This window comes from Fusarium verticillioides, chromosome 9 (genome assembly GCF_000149555.1).
Source record: "Fusarium verticillioides 7600 chromosome 9, whole genome shotgun sequence".
Taxonomy (NCBI): Eukaryota; Fungi; Ascomycota; class Sordariomycetes; order Hypocreales; family Nectriaceae; genus Fusarium; species Fusarium verticillioides.
The window spans coordinates 2,110,956-2,126,978 of NC_031683.1; the positions used below are offsets into that span (position 1 = coordinate 2,110,956).

The 16,023-nt window shown below is 46.1% G+C and overlaps 5 protein-coding genes across 5 annotated transcripts; 2 read left to right on the top strand and 3 right to left on the bottom strand.

The window, feature by feature from the left end:
• Positions 1–618: 618 nt before the first annotated feature.
• On the bottom strand, positions 619–1,020 carry FVEG_16755 (hypothetical protein; the record flags this gene model as incomplete). Its single annotated transcript, XM_018905992.1, has 1 exon — positions 619–1,020. One exon carries the CDS (start codon positions 1,018–1,020, stop codon positions 619–621), a length of 402 nt encoding a protein of 133 aa, XP_018757315.1.
• A 2,324-nt stretch (positions 1,021–3,344) lies between these two features.
• Positions 3,345–4,835, bottom strand: FVEG_10212 (hypothetical protein). The gene is made up of 5 exons (XM_018899271.1): positions 4,662–4,835; positions 3,912–4,601; positions 3,721–3,847; positions 3,608–3,664; positions 3,345–3,556 (listed from the first exon to the last, which is right to left on the bottom strand). The coding sequence occupies exons 1-5, from the start codon at positions 4,732–4,734 to the stop codon at positions 3,514–3,516; spliced, it is 990 nt and encodes a 329-aa protein (XP_018757314.1). The 5' UTR covers positions 4,735–4,835; the 3' UTR covers positions 3,345–3,513.
• A 181-nt stretch (positions 4,836–5,016) lies between these two features.
• On the bottom strand, positions 5,017–5,916 carry FVEG_10211 (hypothetical protein). The gene has a single exon (XM_018899270.1). The coding sequence runs from the start codon at positions 5,770–5,772 to the stop codon at positions 5,239–5,241; it is 534 nt and encodes a 177-aa protein (XP_018757313.1). The 5' UTR covers positions 5,773–5,916; the 3' UTR covers positions 5,017–5,238.
• An 8-nt stretch (positions 5,917–5,924) lies between these two features.
• Positions 5,925–11,814, top strand: FVEG_10210 (hypothetical protein). Its single transcript, XM_018899269.1, has 2 exons — positions 5,925–6,213; positions 6,302–11,814. The coding sequence occupies exons 1-2, from the start codon at positions 6,211–6,213 to the stop codon at positions 11,075–11,077; spliced, it is 4,779 nt and encodes a 1,592-aa protein (XP_018757312.1). The 5' UTR covers positions 5,925–6,210; the 3' UTR covers positions 11,078–11,814.
• Positions 11,815–14,099: 2,285 nt separating this feature from the next.
• On the top strand, positions 14,100–15,010 carry FVEG_10209 (hypothetical protein; the record flags this gene model as incomplete). The annotated part of the gene is made up of 4 exons (XM_018899268.1): positions 14,100–14,102; positions 14,351–14,498; positions 14,672–14,792; positions 14,926–15,010. The coding sequence occupies 4 exons, from the start codon at positions 14,100–14,102 to the stop codon at positions 15,008–15,010; spliced, it is 357 nt and encodes a 118-aa protein (XP_018757311.1).
• Positions 15,011–16,023: the final 1,013 nt, after the last annotated feature.

Consider the following 16,023-nt stretch of genomic DNA (forward strand, 5'->3'; position numbering starts at 1 on the left):
CATTGACAAGAATGGTCTATTAGCGATTGCGTCTGTCATGATATTGCTGTACTAGACTGATAACATCTGCGCTCCTCATTCAAGCTAAGCCCAACCAAGTACCGGAGACCCAATTGTTTCCTCCGTCCACAGCGGCAATTTCGGGGATCCGCCTCGGAGAAGTGGAGTAGTTTCTCAACGTCAAAGCCGGGATGCAACTTTCGCTTGCCAATTGCTGGAGTTTGTGTTGAAATCTCATCATAGTTCATCAGAGTGATGTGAAGAGCTGTCTATATGGTGGTTGCGGTGTTTATGCTGATCGTGAAGTGATTCGCGCTGAGCTGGAAAGGAAAGGGAAGAATGAAAGCATCAAGAGATGCCGCAACAAACTGGTGCCGAGAATGCTCATTATTGCCGAAGCTTTGAAGCAATTTTGTGGTACTTTTCTTTACGCTAATGCGGTAGATTTCTGGTGTTGAGATGACGGAGAGGCAAAAATTGTTGTGTAAATGGCTTGAGAGAAAAAGAATTCTTTGTGGACTTCGCCCTCCAGGGCCCAAACCCGACCTTGTCGCCCGCAAAATTGATACCGCTTTTGAGTTAGTATTTAACTCCCAAAAATATCATCTCACATGAGATTTAGTGCCAATAGTACTGCACGAAAGTAAGATAGAGATCGTTTATCTCCTCAGCCTGGCGAGCCTCAGCCTCGGGGGATCCGCGCCTGCCATATACCGTAGCAAAGAGACAAACAACTGCGATGGCCGCGATACAAGTCAGTAAGTCCAGAAGAGGCCTCAGACTCGGGTGTGGCCAGTATATACAGGGTGATCCAAATTCGATCGCGATGAGAACACTCTCGAGCATCACGAATACAAAGACTCCTAAGAGCGTCTGTTTATAGACGGGGTGACACAGGTAGAACCCCAGGCGGTGGATGAGGCTGAGATGGCTGGGAGCAGGTGGCATAGGGCCGGTACACATCTTGAGGACACAGCCGTAGGGTATAGCCAAAAGGGCCCAGAATATGTCTATAGCCATGACTGTTGTTTTTGAAACAAGGGTCTCGTATGCGTAATCTGACGACGTGGAGTTTTGGCGTTGGGGTTTGTGGTATGAAGATGACAGATAAATGTAGAGGGAAAAGATGAAGCTGGAAAGGGAATGATGGCTATTTATACCGCTGTATCAACAAATATACTTTGCTGTGCTTTTCTAAAGCATTGATAGCATTTGCTCGAATGAAACCTAGTTGAAAGGCTTCAGAGCTGGGATTGGCAAAACTGATGAGTGTCCCACTACATCACTTAAAGTGTCATTTAAGGCTATTGATCTAGTAATGACTGGATGAGGATTTAAATGCTAACATTAAGTTGTGAAATCAGAAGCAAACTTTATTGAGCTATCTCTCCTTCTTCCCCAGTTGGTATAAGCATCGTGCAGCTGAGTGCTTAACCTCCAAAAAATGCCATCTTAGATAAGATTTAGTACCAATAGTACTGCAAAGTAGCACGATAGAGATCAATCCTCTCGGCAGCTTCAGCCTTTGGGTCTCCACGTTTCCCATATGCCATAGCCAAGAGAACACCAGATGCCATCAGCAGCATGACAAGAAAGAACTGCAATATGGGTGTTGTGCTCGAAGATGGCCAGAATATGGTGGGTAAGTTTTTCCTCTCGTCGATCGCGATAAGCATATTGCCGAAGAATACAGGCAGAAGCAAACCGAAGAACGTCTGTCTGTATGTGCTGTGGCATAGATAGTACTCGAAGCGGCGGATGCAGCTGAGATGACTGGGAGCATACGGTGGAGGGCCACCGGTGCATATCCTGAGGAGAACAGCATAGAATGGAGCGAAAAGAAACTAAAATATGTTTATGATGATCATCTTTGATGTTTTCTTAACAGAGATCTAGTAGTGAGTAGTAGTGAGCTGATGCTGTATCCGTAGCTTGACGATTTGGGGCTTTGATGCTGGGTTTTATGGTGTGAGGAAGATAAGGAGAAGGGGAAAAGAGTGAGGACGTTATTTATACGATTGTTGAGGAAAAATAAATTCCATAATTTTCTCTGTTGCCTTACTTAAACGTCGATAGGATTCATACGAATGAAAGTCAAATCACCAATAGAGACGTTTTCGAAGCTTAGGCTGGCGAATCTCCAATGGGAGGAAGGAGAGAAAGTTCAGCAAATATATGAAAACGAGGCAATTTGTTATCCAAATGTCAATCTTTCTCCAATGGTAGAGACTCTAACATGAGTTCCAAGCATCAATCACAATATCATCATCGAAAAGCGTTCTCAAACTCACTCAGTTTTCCCTCGGCGAGATGAAGTTTAGTGGAGCGCTCCAGTCCTTGACCAGGCCCAAACCCAACCCTGAGTCACAAATCAAGTAACGCACTTCCAAAACCGTCAGAAAACTTTTACCTACTTACGAGGTTAGCAAAAAAATGGGGAGATTTTCTAGAAGCATCCTTTACTTTCTCCTTGTCGCTTGGTGAGACACCGATAACATCCCAGCAATCATCATGAACTGTCTTACAAGGGCTTCTTCCTCCTCTGGGTAGCAATGGAAAGTCCCAAAATGAGCTATGCTATTGCCAAATAGGTATATCGCGAATTTCCTTTCCTCCATACCAACATACACTCGTACTCGCTCATATAGCGTTAAAGCGATAATGACCACAAGATCTTTCTTGCTTATACGTGTTCCAGCCAGGATCAAAACTCAGTTGAGAAACAAGACAACTTCTAACCCTAACTAGTCTAAAGCTCTATTGAGTCTTGCCTAAATTTACCTACGTCTTTTTGTCATTTAAGACAGAGGCCCTAAGTTTTCTCGCCTCCCCTGGCGTCCTCCAGGCCCGTCATAAGTGGGTGGTACCAAGGAAAGTCGCCATGGCTTGCCTTGTTTGTTGTAAAGGGCAAGTCAGAGAAGAGAGGAAGCTGAAGTATAAGAAGAACATACTCCTTGTATCTACGCTTACGGGTGCAGCTTTTTCTTTCAACTCACGAAGGAACAACCTCAGATGATAGCACTAGAGTTTCGCGATGTTATCTTGCCTCCTCTGCCACCTAAACCTTTCGCTCCTACTGGCATTCTGGGGAGAAACGCACACGCGATAATGCGACCTAAGTGTATGGTGATGCTCATGAAGAGTAACTTTGTGCTAAGCTTCGGAGCCGATGATTGAGATCCCCCACTGGCTACCCAGCAAGAGACATATTGAAGTAGTGGGCGGCCAATTCTAGAAATGAGACATCCGCGATGGGGCACGAGAAGCATGAAGATTGGGAACCGCGAGCCTTGAAGTGGGAGAGAACATAATAGTAACAGACTCGTGGACTCATGAAGTTGCACGTTCAAGGTTGGGTATAAAGTAGATCCTCAACTAGACAATTCAGTAATCTTAGATGTAGAGGGGTCAATGCACGATCAAAGGAACAGTTTTAAGCCTGCCAATAAGATACAGTCTAAGCATCTGAAGCCTGACAAGATCACGCAGTGTAACGTATGTTGCTTCTCTACACTATCCATATCTCTGAACCAGATCTCTCATAACGTCAAGAACCCTGTAATAAGATTAGGAGCAAAAACATACAACAGTTCAAGGATAGCCTCACTGTGTTCGAAGCGTCTCATTGTCGACAAAAAGGGCTGACACGTGAGTGTCAAATCTTCTAACCTGACGTCAGTCCCAGTGACTAAGAAGAGATATGTGTACTTCTTCACTCACAGCCTATAGAGATCTAGCCGACCCTCAAAATCCTCTTCAGGTGCCGAGATCTGCGCAAATGTGTTGTATGCAGCGACGTACTCATCTCCAAACCTATTACAAGCTGGTCGCCATTGGCCAAACTCATCTATGAATCAAGATGGTTAGCAGGATTAATATCTTCTGTCAGGTAGGAAATTCCGGGAACGTGCATTCGTTATGTGCAAAGAAGCAGCATGCATCAAAAACGAGAGGTTGGTCGTTTTCGACATCAATCCCTCCATTTGCATACCAAAGGTCGCCATGAATCAACGAAGGTTTCACAGTCCGGCCGTCACTCTCCAGAGGCCTCAAGAGCCTCGGGATAACCTTCTCGAAAAGCGCCTGTGAAAGAACCTCAAGCTCAGTACTTTTGCCTTTCACCGACATCTCCAGGTCAAGAGCCTGTCTCATTGACTTGGCAAAGAACGTCTCCCAGCTATCTTCCCATTCCACGTACTGGGGCAAATTTCCTGCGTAAGTTGTGATGTGGAAGCCGAACTTTCCAGTGGGCGATACACTTTTTTGGTGCATTGTTGACAGACGAGAAGCAAACTCGTCAGGGTCGGGCATATCCTCCGTCATCTCTCGAAACTCGCAGAGGAAGAAGTGTGTGTCTGGGATGTCCTCGTAGGTACCGCAAGCTATCGGCTTTGGGACGAATTCCGGTATGACTCCATGTATCGCGCTCATCGAATGGAATTCCCCCTTTGTCATGTTCATGCCTATTGCCTTCGATAGGACTTTGATGAAAAACGACTGAGGTGCGCCATCTTGGAGAAGAACGTCGATTCGACCCGTCTTCGCCCAGAAGCTTACACCATGGTTCTCGGTGGATGTGACTTGACATCCCTTTGGTAGCTCTAACCAAGCAGTCAATATGGAGACAATGGTCCAAGTTCATGGCTTCTAAGTTAGCTTACCCCTCAATACGGCTGGATCAATGTTGGTGTTGCCCGAACCGAAGTCGTAGCCCTTTGCATCGTTGTAATTCATTTCAGATCTCTTCAAATATGTTGATCGCCCGAAACCAGGCTCTTGGATAGGGAGTAAGTTTATTATACAGACTCAGCGTTTCTGGTTGGCGTGGTTGCACTCACTACTAACACGGTCCACTGGTCCAATCGATAAGCGCCCATCACGAAACTAACCTACCAACGCACTAACTTAGTAGACTAACAGATGCCTAAGTATAGACGGCGGCTAACGGCATCCATCATCGGTCACTGTTGCGAGCCTTATTTGATTTGGCAACCGGCAAAAATACAAGAATCAGAACTCCTAGCTTTTATCAGTCATTTATTAGGATGTCCACTAGGTATGAAGCAGGAGTACTGTGAGAAGATGCAATGAGACCGCAGTTCTTTGTATCATGCATTTATGTATTTATGGAGGTAGCAAAGACTTTGTCAAAATCAAGCGGCTTATGCGGGCCGTTCCGGTGCACCGGCAGCCTTATTCTTCATCCTAGCACAGCCAAGCTAAGCTAATGGAAGTCTTTCAATGTCCGGCCATCGAGATCTCCGTGATTCTGTCGCGCCAATGTTCGACAGGATACGCGACCTTGACACCGTTTGCCTCGAGTCTTTCCTGCCCATCATTGTTTGCAATAAATGTTCCGGGTTCCCTGATGCCCACATAAACAGTCTTGATAGCGCCATTGAGTCTCAAGATTCTGGTCGCGCAAGTCATGTTGCCGCTCAGCCTTTCATTGCAAGGTTCCATGGTTGTGTACAGTACAGTATCCGGTGGAAGGACTTCATGTATGCGTTCCTCGGGAAGGTTGTGCTCGTCGGCGATCTTGATAAAACAGCATTGCTCTGCGTGTGTGGTACCTGGATCTCCTTTGTAGTCTCTCGGATATTCAAGCGAGTACCCTGTCGATAAGACCCTTCCTTTGGCTGCATCTACAAGTACTGCTCCGACGCAGAATTTGTTGCTAGCTGGCGGCGACTTTTTGGCTTGGGTGAGGGCATATTCCATGAAAGCTTCATGATCACCAACTTGGAACGTTGGATTGGTCTCAGATGCCATGGCAAGTGAAAATGAGGCGATAAATGAATAATCTCTTGGGCGCTTCAGTGAACTTGGGAGGCATAAGTCAATATTTTCAGTCTTGTCACATATATCATGCGTGATTTTTCAAGATAAACATGGGTTCGTATCTGGATCTTGGGGTGTTGGTTCTGTGACGAGTAGCATCGGCGGCTATGGTCGTCATCTGATTGGCGGATGATCATTCATGGGAAAGGCTGACGGCGTGACTTTGAGGGCGAGTTGTTGGGCATTCTTACATGTTATATTTGTTGTCAGATAAAGTCCTGTTAAGAATTATCACTTAGAGTGTCGTACTTGGTAATTAGCCCCTCCGCGTACAGATGGATCGAGCCGCGACCCTTTGCATCAGTCCGAATAACGAAAGTTGACGCCCCACGCACGCACTGATGCACACATCGAGTTTCATGGGCTACAATGGTTAACACAACTCTCATTCCTACCTAAACGGCTATTTAAAAGCGTCACCTCGATCCAATCCGATCCGTTTGCTGACTGTAGCGATTAGTTCTTTCGAAAGCAGCGGCGCCCAAAGCCTGACCTGCATCCCAGCAGCTCCACAGGCAGTCGCGACTCGACCAAGGGCCTGAGGAACCTGTTTCCTCTGTCGAAGCCGCAGTCCAAGACTTCAACAACCCTAGACGAACAACCAAAGGTCGAAAAGGGGTCCCTTGGACTAAATCTTCTGTATTGCCCAACAGAGCCCGAGATCGACCTCATCTTTGTTCATGGATTGGGCGGCAATTCAAGAAAGACATGGAGCAAGTCGTTCGCAGACCAGTCTCACTTCTGGCCTGAGGATTGGCTCTCCCAGGATCCAGCATTCAGAAATGTCCGTATTCATAGCTATGGGTATGACTCGTACTATTTGAAAGGTAAGGAAGACTGCTTGAACGTTCATCACATCGGCAAGTCATTCCTAGGTGCCATTAGCATCGCGCCATGTATTGCGAACTCCAAAACCTACATCATCGTTATCGGCCACAGCATGGGCGGACTGGTAATGAAGAAGGCATACATTTTAGCCAAGCAAGACGCAGAACACAATGCGCTGGCTTCACGTTTCGCTGCTTTTTATTTCCTCGCTACGCCACATCGTGGTGCAAACTCAGCAAAGATGCTCAAAAACCTGCTCAAGATCGCGTACGACCGTACCTACGTTGGCGACTTGGAGCCAAACTCTGAAGCAGTTCAAGTGATCAATGATGAATTTCGTCACTTCTCGGCTGACCTCGAGCTCTGGTCGTTTTATGAAACACAGAATATGAAATACTTCAGCTCACTTATTGTCGATCCTGAGTCAGCAGTCCTTGGATACCGTGGAGAGAAGCAAATACCAATGACTGCTGACCACCGTTCGATATGCAAGTTCGACACACCTCAGGACTCCAATTATATACTTCTAAGAGACTCGCTTGCCTCGACAGTGAGTAAGATCACTACAGCAATTCCGGAGAAGAGGCATGAAACGATCAAGAGCCTCAAGAATTACCTCCAAGTTTCCGATATGTTGGACGATGATCTAGCAAATGTTTGCGAATCTCGGATGCCTGGATCGTGCGAGTGGATTTCGAACAAAGACGATTACATCAGATGGAGGGACGGTGAAGAAGCTGATGCCAGAACGTTATGGATCAAGGGCAGACCTGCAACTGGGAAATCTGTTCTGGCTGGTTACGTTGTCAATCAGCTAAGGGAGTCTGGTCAGATTTGCAGCTACTTCTTCTTTAAACACGGAGACAGGTCCAAGGCTTATCTGGGCCGTTGTCTCCGACGTCTAGCCTTTCAGATGGCGGCATCGAACGTTGAAGCCAGTGATACCATTCTAAAGATGCAGGCGGATGGTATTTCTTTCGACGGCATTGACGAACGTACGCTCTGGAGGATTCTTTTCCTTTCCGGTATCTTTAGGGTTCCCATGGCTCGGCAATACTGGGTCATCGATGCCTTGGATGAGTGCTCAAACCCTCTGGTGCTTTTGCAGGCCATTCTCCCTACCATGGATGAGTCTATACCACTGCGGATTCTAGTCACAAGTCGAGACACGGTCGAGCTAGATCAAGGTTTCGCGGGCATCCCAGTGAATATGGTCCAGATTTTGCCAGTGACTACGACGGATACACAATCAGATCTCAGGCTCTTAATCAAAAGTCGGAGCCAGGCCTTGGCAATAGCGAGACCTCAAGATCGAAGCGCACTAGCTGAGACGATTTTAGACAAATCGAGAGGGTCTTTCTTGTGGACGATTTTGGTCATCGAGGAACTCCAACGCTGCCACAGTAGAAAGGAAATCCACCAGATTCTTGAAGATGTACCAAGGGGCATGAAGTCACTATACAAGCGGACTCTCGATTACATGTCACAAGTCAGCCGGGGAAAGGAGCTGGCCAAAACCATTCTAGTATGGGCAGCTTGTGCAGTTCGACCAATGACTATCGGTGAGCTAGATGGTGCTTTGACCCTGGATATTCAAGACACATTCCCGAACTTGGAGGAAAGCATTTCAACGCTATGCGGTCAGTTGGTGATTGTTGATAAGCAAGGACGAGTAAATATGGTGCATGAAACAGCCAGAGAATTCCTCACATCTGTTGGATTGGAATCCGAGTTCTCCATTGACGTAACTCAAGCCCACGCTCGAATGGCAGAGGTGTGTCTGAGCTACCTCGTAGGAGACGAGATGAAGCCTCCAAGGAACAGACGTCGCCGATCTTCGGCGAACTTACTAACAAGGCAGGATTTTGCCATCTATGCATACACAGCATACTCATATCATCTGTTGAAAGCTGATTCGTTAGCTGCAGGGACATTCCAGCTTGTCACTCAGTTCCTGAAGTCTAATGTGCTCACCTGGATCGAAGCGATTGCTGACTCCCGAGATCTCACACAACTCATTCGTGCCTCTAAGCATCTCAAAGCCTACATGAATCGGTGTGTTGTTGAACGCTCACCACTTGATCCTCAGATGAGGGCACTACGGCAATGGAGCATGGATCTTGCTCGGATTCCGGCCATGTTTGCTAATGCGCTCGCGGTATCACCCTCCGCAATATACTCACTAATACCTCCATTTTGTCCTACTGAGTCCATGATATACAAAGTAGGGGGCTCAAATCAGAGGCTCGAAGTCCTTGGTGCGTTCAACGAGCAATGGGATGATAGAATATTATGCGTCGATTTTCGGACGGGTCAACTGAAGGCTTTACGCTATGGGGATGGATTCCTAGCCATCGCACTTGGCTCAGGGACAGTCATACTGTATTACACTGCATCCCATCAGGAGTACAAAACCTTTGGTCATGGCGAATCTGTTAACCTGATTGCCTTCAAGACTGGATCCGACCTCATGGCAACATGTGGTATCAAGACAACCAAGATCTGGGACATCAGAACAGGTCAGGTAGTCCACACCCTCGTCAGCCCGCCACGTCCGCTGGGTATGGAATTCGACGGAGATATGCTCATCATTGCAAGTCGCAATAACTGCATAGACAGTTGGAAGTTGGGTCATAACGTCCGTCCCGAGTCGGTACGTAGACCATGGGGTGATGCCAATACACCAGAGGTGAACAGAATACCACTGAGTGGGGTTCCGTGCGCTCTTGCTCTTTCTACCAGCCATGGCATGCTTGCTGTAGCTTACAATGGACAGCCCATTATCCTATGGGATATGGAAGAGGACACTTATGCCGGTAGCTGCGGAAAGAAGCTCTCAAATGGGGAGACTTCCACGCATGTCATCGTAGCGCTTGCGTTCAACCCCAATCCCGACATAGGCCTTCTTGCAGTTGCATATCTCGACGGCGATCTCGCTCTACTTGATCCTCATACCGACCGGCAGCTGGAGTGTTTTCGTGCCAACTGCCAAACCCTTGCCCCAAGCCCCAATGGACGTTTTCTTGCAGCAGGTTGTGCCAATGGAATCATCCATGTTTACGAGTTTGATACGTTTAAGCTCCTCTATAGGGTCAAGTCAAGTAACTCATACATAAAGCAACTTGCTTTCTCCAAGGACAGTATGCTACTCGCCGATATACGAGGTAGCCAGTGCACTGTGTGGAAACCGGAAGCACTGTTGCGGGAGTCCCTGAGCGATGACAGCAGTGGCCTCACTTCTGCGACTTTGATTGAGACGGTTTCTCTGGAGGCGAAAGCGAAGGTAACTTCTATGGCGCTCCATCACAAGTCTACAGTCATCCTTTGTGGGAAGGATGATGGGTCGGTCGTGTTCTATGAGCGAAAAACAGGAGCAAGTTTGGGCGTGCTCTACAAGCACAAATCTGCAGTTCGTTTGTTGGTTTGGATTGAAAATAGAGATGCTCTCCTCAGTGTCGATGCTTCCAACCGGATCTTTTTATACAGGATCCAAATGTCATCGGACAAAGGCTGGCTCACTGATCCAATAGAACTCTTCAAGACCCGCCTCGACTCTGAGAAGGCAATCACAGATGTCACAATAGGAGACGTCGCGGCCAAATTCCTGGTATCAACTCGCGAGTCCGATCATCTGTTCGACTTAAATGACGGTAAGAATGAGATGGAACAAACATATCCCCAAATACCAAGCATCCGGAAATGGTTCCCCCATCCACAATCCTCCCAGCACCTGATATGTGTGGACAATGTCAAAATAAGCGCCCACAGCTGGCGCAACTTGACTGAAGTCTCTTCGATGAAACTTTCATTGGACGGTCAGACGGGAGAACTTACAAATGCGACCTTGTATTCACTTGGTCAAGAACACAGAATCATGCTCCATTTAGCGCAACCAAGAAGTTCCACACAAACCAGCAGAATTGCTGTCATCAACCTGGAACATATTCCTGTCCATGGCAGCGACTCTAGCCTCTCACAAAGGAGGCAAACATATGCTTTGGCCACGTTTCATCAATCTACCGCGGATGACAAGCGAGATATTATTAAGTCGTCAAACCTGACCGCTGCACTTTGTTCGCGTGTGACTCAATTTGAACTCGATATTACCCATTTCATAGGAGTTGATGACTCAAGCAGACTCATATTCCTGAATCATTCTTCTTGGGTATGCTCCGTTGATCTCAGCGCCAGCGGATTGGATATTACGCAGCGTGACGGCGAATCTTCAATAGAGATTTCTGAGCACTTTTTTATTCCGCAAGACTGGTTTGCTGGGAAAAAAGATATTGTTTGTATCTTGGCGAAGGGAGATATTGCACTAACTCGGGGCGGCGACCTGGCAGTAATCCGGGGTGGTGTTGAGTATAACGAGGCCGCGTTTCGTACGGTGGTCTGGACTGCGACGTGATATTTTCAGGCTCTTGTATCGGATATTTAACTGATAAGATATCTGCAAAGCTGCTGCTTCAACTTGAATTCCCTATTGCTAGGCTTCCCTTCACAACAGACACATCAAACCGTCCATCACTCCTCACTGAAGATGCATCACCCACCTTTCATCCGTGTTCGATCTGAGGATGGATATTTCAAGAATGTTTTCCTGTGCTTCCTTTTTAGAGGGAGCTCCAAAGTTTCGTATTACATTCGGCTAGAAGCCCTAATACGTCTCATTTCACTTACATGGCTCGCTACTGGTACTGTCTATCTCACAGGCAATGCTTAATTCAGTTCCTAGGAATTCTCTCTGTTGGATCTGTTACCATTGCGGCCATGAAAATGGGTAGCAAATCCTGGGGGACCGCGAAAACTTTAGTTCCCAGATGATAGCCCGCAAACTACAAGAAAGCATTGCTGCTTGTTTTGCCTATAACATATCTGAGGTCACCGTTCTCAAGAAATTGCAAAATCTGGGGAGAAAAGATAGTCTGTATTAATATTGCCGTAGCTATGTTATGTTCTCTGTTACTTTTCTCTTGGGGGCGGGCTGTTAGGATCATTTTGTTGCTTTGTCGGCCTTTGATCTTCTATCGTGTCTTATTGTCTTATTCCATAGCACCCTCAACACGATATGGGAGTTTAGAAATACATAAAACAGTCAAGACCCAGAGGAGAACTTCCTCGAAGATAAAGACTTTTGCAATATCCTTTCGCGTCATCTTGTCCAATGGCCGACTTGTATTGACAAATGGCGACCAGCTCCTCTTTCGCAATGCCTTGATCCCGTTAAGCGTGAGACGAACGGCCAACTCTTGTAGATAGACGATGATGCATTGCTTGTGGAATAAATAGTAAAAGATGCGGGGGATTGGCCAAGTGTCAGAGGGTATGGCTGGCACCGAGTAATCGAGTATCATCAGCTCAACGAGTAAGTATGACGGATTTCGAGCAAATGCCAACAATGCATGCGTCCCTGGATCCCCTGTATGCTTGAGAAAGGGTGAGGCGTAGATGTCTATTAACCGACTCAATACAGAAAGTGCAGCGACGGCGATCTTTAACTGTACACTCATCTTGAGGATCGTGGTTGGAGGATAGCAAACGACTGATGTTTGGTGTTTCCGAATGGGGTGTCGTACTGGACCAGCTTAAGAAGGAAAAGGTCGAAGTCTGTGGGTTCACTAATGAGGCCGATCGAACCCCTTTTATATGTTTCTTGAGGCCCGTTGGTAAAGTTAAAAACATCTCAAGGTTGCGAATGGAAAAGTTTAATGATAGACTGCGTAGAGAGAGTCGAATCGGAGGCCCCAAACTCGAACTATGTTCACCAGGACGATCGTGTTATTATGTATTTGTTCAACTATACGGAGCGCAAGCTTATGCCGAAAGAGCAAGCACTGAAATGGACCGACATAATGGCTGTCAGCTGCGTAAAGGCTTTGAACCTATCCGGTTGTCTTCTTAAATAGCGTAACCTCCATCTGGAGGCTTGATGTGTACAGACCACGATAGAAATCATGCCTTATATAAGAGGTTTAAGAAAACTTCTGACCGTATAGTCTAAGGTCCTCTAAGTTTTTAAAGACATTAACCAAATATTCATGTCGTTCAGATTAGATGTCCTAAGTTTTGTTGTCTCCCGTACCGTGGTTATTGGATAATCATGTAATTCACAATGGATCAATAGAGTATGAGAACTTGATGCACGGCTGCTTACCTACCTAAGTAGGTATACTGATAGATGGTGCCCTCAATTCTACGACTTCTCTCCGCCCCCGTAGTAAAGCTTGATCATGAGATGTGATTGACAACGAGTCTCGCGGTCATGAAGGGCAAACCTTATTCGAGTCTCTTACGTTAAGGCAATGTCCTGGCTAGATTTTACTTTAATCATGTCATGTGTACCGAGTAACAGCACGATCAGGCCGACTGACACTGGTCTGACATACAAGAGAAGAGGCTGGATGATCAAGTCAAGCTTATTCAGCCCTATGTTATGCCACAGATAAATTTAGACTGAGTCTGACCTAAGTTCTCATCTACTGACATGGCCCGTCTTATGACTACGGAGTCCTCCGCGTCTTAAGTCAGAGTAAGAATCCGCAGTCAAGGCCATCATAGCTCTGAGTCATCCATTGCTAGTAATTCATGAGCAGTAATGCATCTTAATTTCTCTATTAGTCTATAAATGGCATTGGAAATTGGGATAAGATCTCCATTAATAAACCTACGTGAGGTAGGAAACAAGATATAACATCAGATATTGAAGCGGTGATGTTCGACAGCGAGATTCGTGGTCGTTCAAGAGGGCTTCGTTGAACTAGAGTACACAAAATACCATTTATCATATTAGCTATAGCTGAAATAACCTGGTCTGAATAAGCCCCTTGTCTTCCTTATGTCCGAAACTCGGAGGGTTACTCTCTCATCCCACTTCCTCAGGGTTTGACTCAACTATGATATCTTCTAGAACCAATCCGGTACGGACCAATCCCCTCTATTATTCTCTTAACACTGAAAATCTTGTGAACATTTTATTTTGGTTAGAATCTGTTAAAATCACACTCAAGTTAAGTTGTTGGTGCCTTGTGGCATCTCAGAGTTCGTTCGACGTCTAGTATTCAGGCTCTCTTAGCAATACCAGAACCGCAAAATGCTTCTGTGAGCTATGATCCGGCAGAGCAAGCACCATGTTCCATTACTGTTTCCCCATCCATTCCTAGAGTACCACTCTCCGGGCGACCTCAAAACTGTGTCACGGATTTTTAGCTACCTAAAAGGTGCCATGGAAGTCAGACACACGTCAGTCTGTGCTCAAGGTACCTCAGCTTAAGAGAATAAAAGTCACCTATGAATTAAAGCAACATCATGCTTGGGATTGCGCATGTGATCAAAAGAGCTTCATAAATTGAGCCACGGCCTTATGCCAAATTCAATGTCTTGTATACTGCAGAGCTACAGTTCTAAAGTGGTATGAGTGGGATCCATTCTACATGGTAGAGGAATTGGTCATAGCAGCTGCATTGTCCCATTTGGCTGGTAACTACCTACCTTACAATACTGGAACGTCGTTTCTCGGCATCAGACTGTGAATCGTGAAGTCTTGTTTAAGCCATCATTCTTCTCCGGCCTTGGGGAGCAAGAAAACACAAGACCTAAGTTTAGAGTAATAAAATAAACTCTATAAAGGGCATCTTAAATTTATTTCCAGTTTATACTAAATTACCTAAATCTTTTCATCTAGTCTCCAGGTCCCGAGTTTCACTTCCTCCCCCAGTCCCGTAACTTACTTACCTCCGTAGCTGTTATAAGTTTTATTACTCATTTTGGGTACTTGCGACTCCCGCTGAAAGGACTCTTGCCAGTTCTGGAGAAGGACTACAAGTGGAAGGGTTAGTTACTGCCAACTGGGTGACCTCCTTGCTTTTCTTTCCTATCTTATCTAGATGCAAAAGGAAGTCGCTCAAGTCCAGCCGGGGCCCAAAATCCCTTCTTCATTAGCATGTGCTTCCAGCTCTATCACCAGCTTCGAATTACAGCAGCAACAAAGCCCCTCCTTCATTAGCCTGGGCTTTCAAGTCTATCAACGTTACGCCTGCCGAATTCGAAATGGACTTGAGTGCGACCCCTTTCTCTCTCGATCAGCGATATCTGGCCCCCGGCGATGAAACATTTTCGACTTATTGGTATGTCTCAAGCTCTTATTACTGTGAATATAGTCTAACTCCAGCATAGAATCTCTCTCACATAATCCAGCAACCGAACTTTCTCATGATTATTTGCACTACGGCCGTACCAGCAACCAACACCCACATGCAGGGTGCCCGTTGATCAACATGTGGCCGCCTTCACTTGGAGAGCTTTGGGGAAAATGGCGATTATCGATCGGGTCTTGGAATGCTGAAGTTCTTTGATCACCGTTCCCTTCTTTATCTTGCCCTGATGGCTGGACCGCTTCACTCAGCTCTGAGACCAGGATCAAGGGATCTTAGTATCAATCCTCATTTGTGAAGGTTGTACAGTGGCCAGTGGATTAAATTGGAGTACTTATCCTGTTCAAAATGATACTTCGAGTCCGTACTCAACAGAAGAATACAGAGGGAGTCCATAAGATAGCTTCGGCAATGTTAATACCGACTGAGTATCTAATTTTCCACACTTTTGCAGTGTCTTGAGAACCTTGGCTTCAGGAATCAAGACAACTTCCCTGCCATGAACTAGTGCCACAAATACAAAAGTTACGTGATATATTACTAGCACACGAAGATACTACCTAATTCTTTTCATCACTTAGGATAGAGATCCAAGTTTCTTACTCACATGTGGGCTCTAGTTGACGTACCTCACGGATGAGGTTTCGTGGAATCGGACACGTCACGTGGCCACATCACGAAAGAGAAAAATGTTTTCTTTTTTGTTGGTTGTTTCAGAATTGCGAACAAGCTTCGGTAGCTCGACGGGCCACTCGGCACATAAAACGTGAGATTTTTTTTTGGGTTGGGGACTTTGGATTTCCCGATTTGACACGACTTGTTTTCCCAGTTGCGATCGGGTCGGGTTGCGTGTCGATATGTCATTGAGCATGAACTATTGTACTGTACGAGCTTGTAAGTGGCGAGTCGCGGCGGGTCAAAGGGCCTTGCTTGGTACCGGGCATCGATCAAGATCCATTTGGTTTTTGTTTTGTTACGGGAGGAGGGCATGAGAATGAGGATGAGCGAGATTCAATAAATGAATAAATGGTAAGGCGGTTGAGGCGCAAGTGTCAGAAACTGCAAGATTAATTAATTGTTTATTGCCATTCATGCCACTCAATCCATGTCAGGTACCAACAATGCATGACATGTCCTTCAAAGACCGCCTTGAAAGTCAACAACAAAGGGCCTCAGTAGAAAAAAAAGATCGACGTCGTAAAAA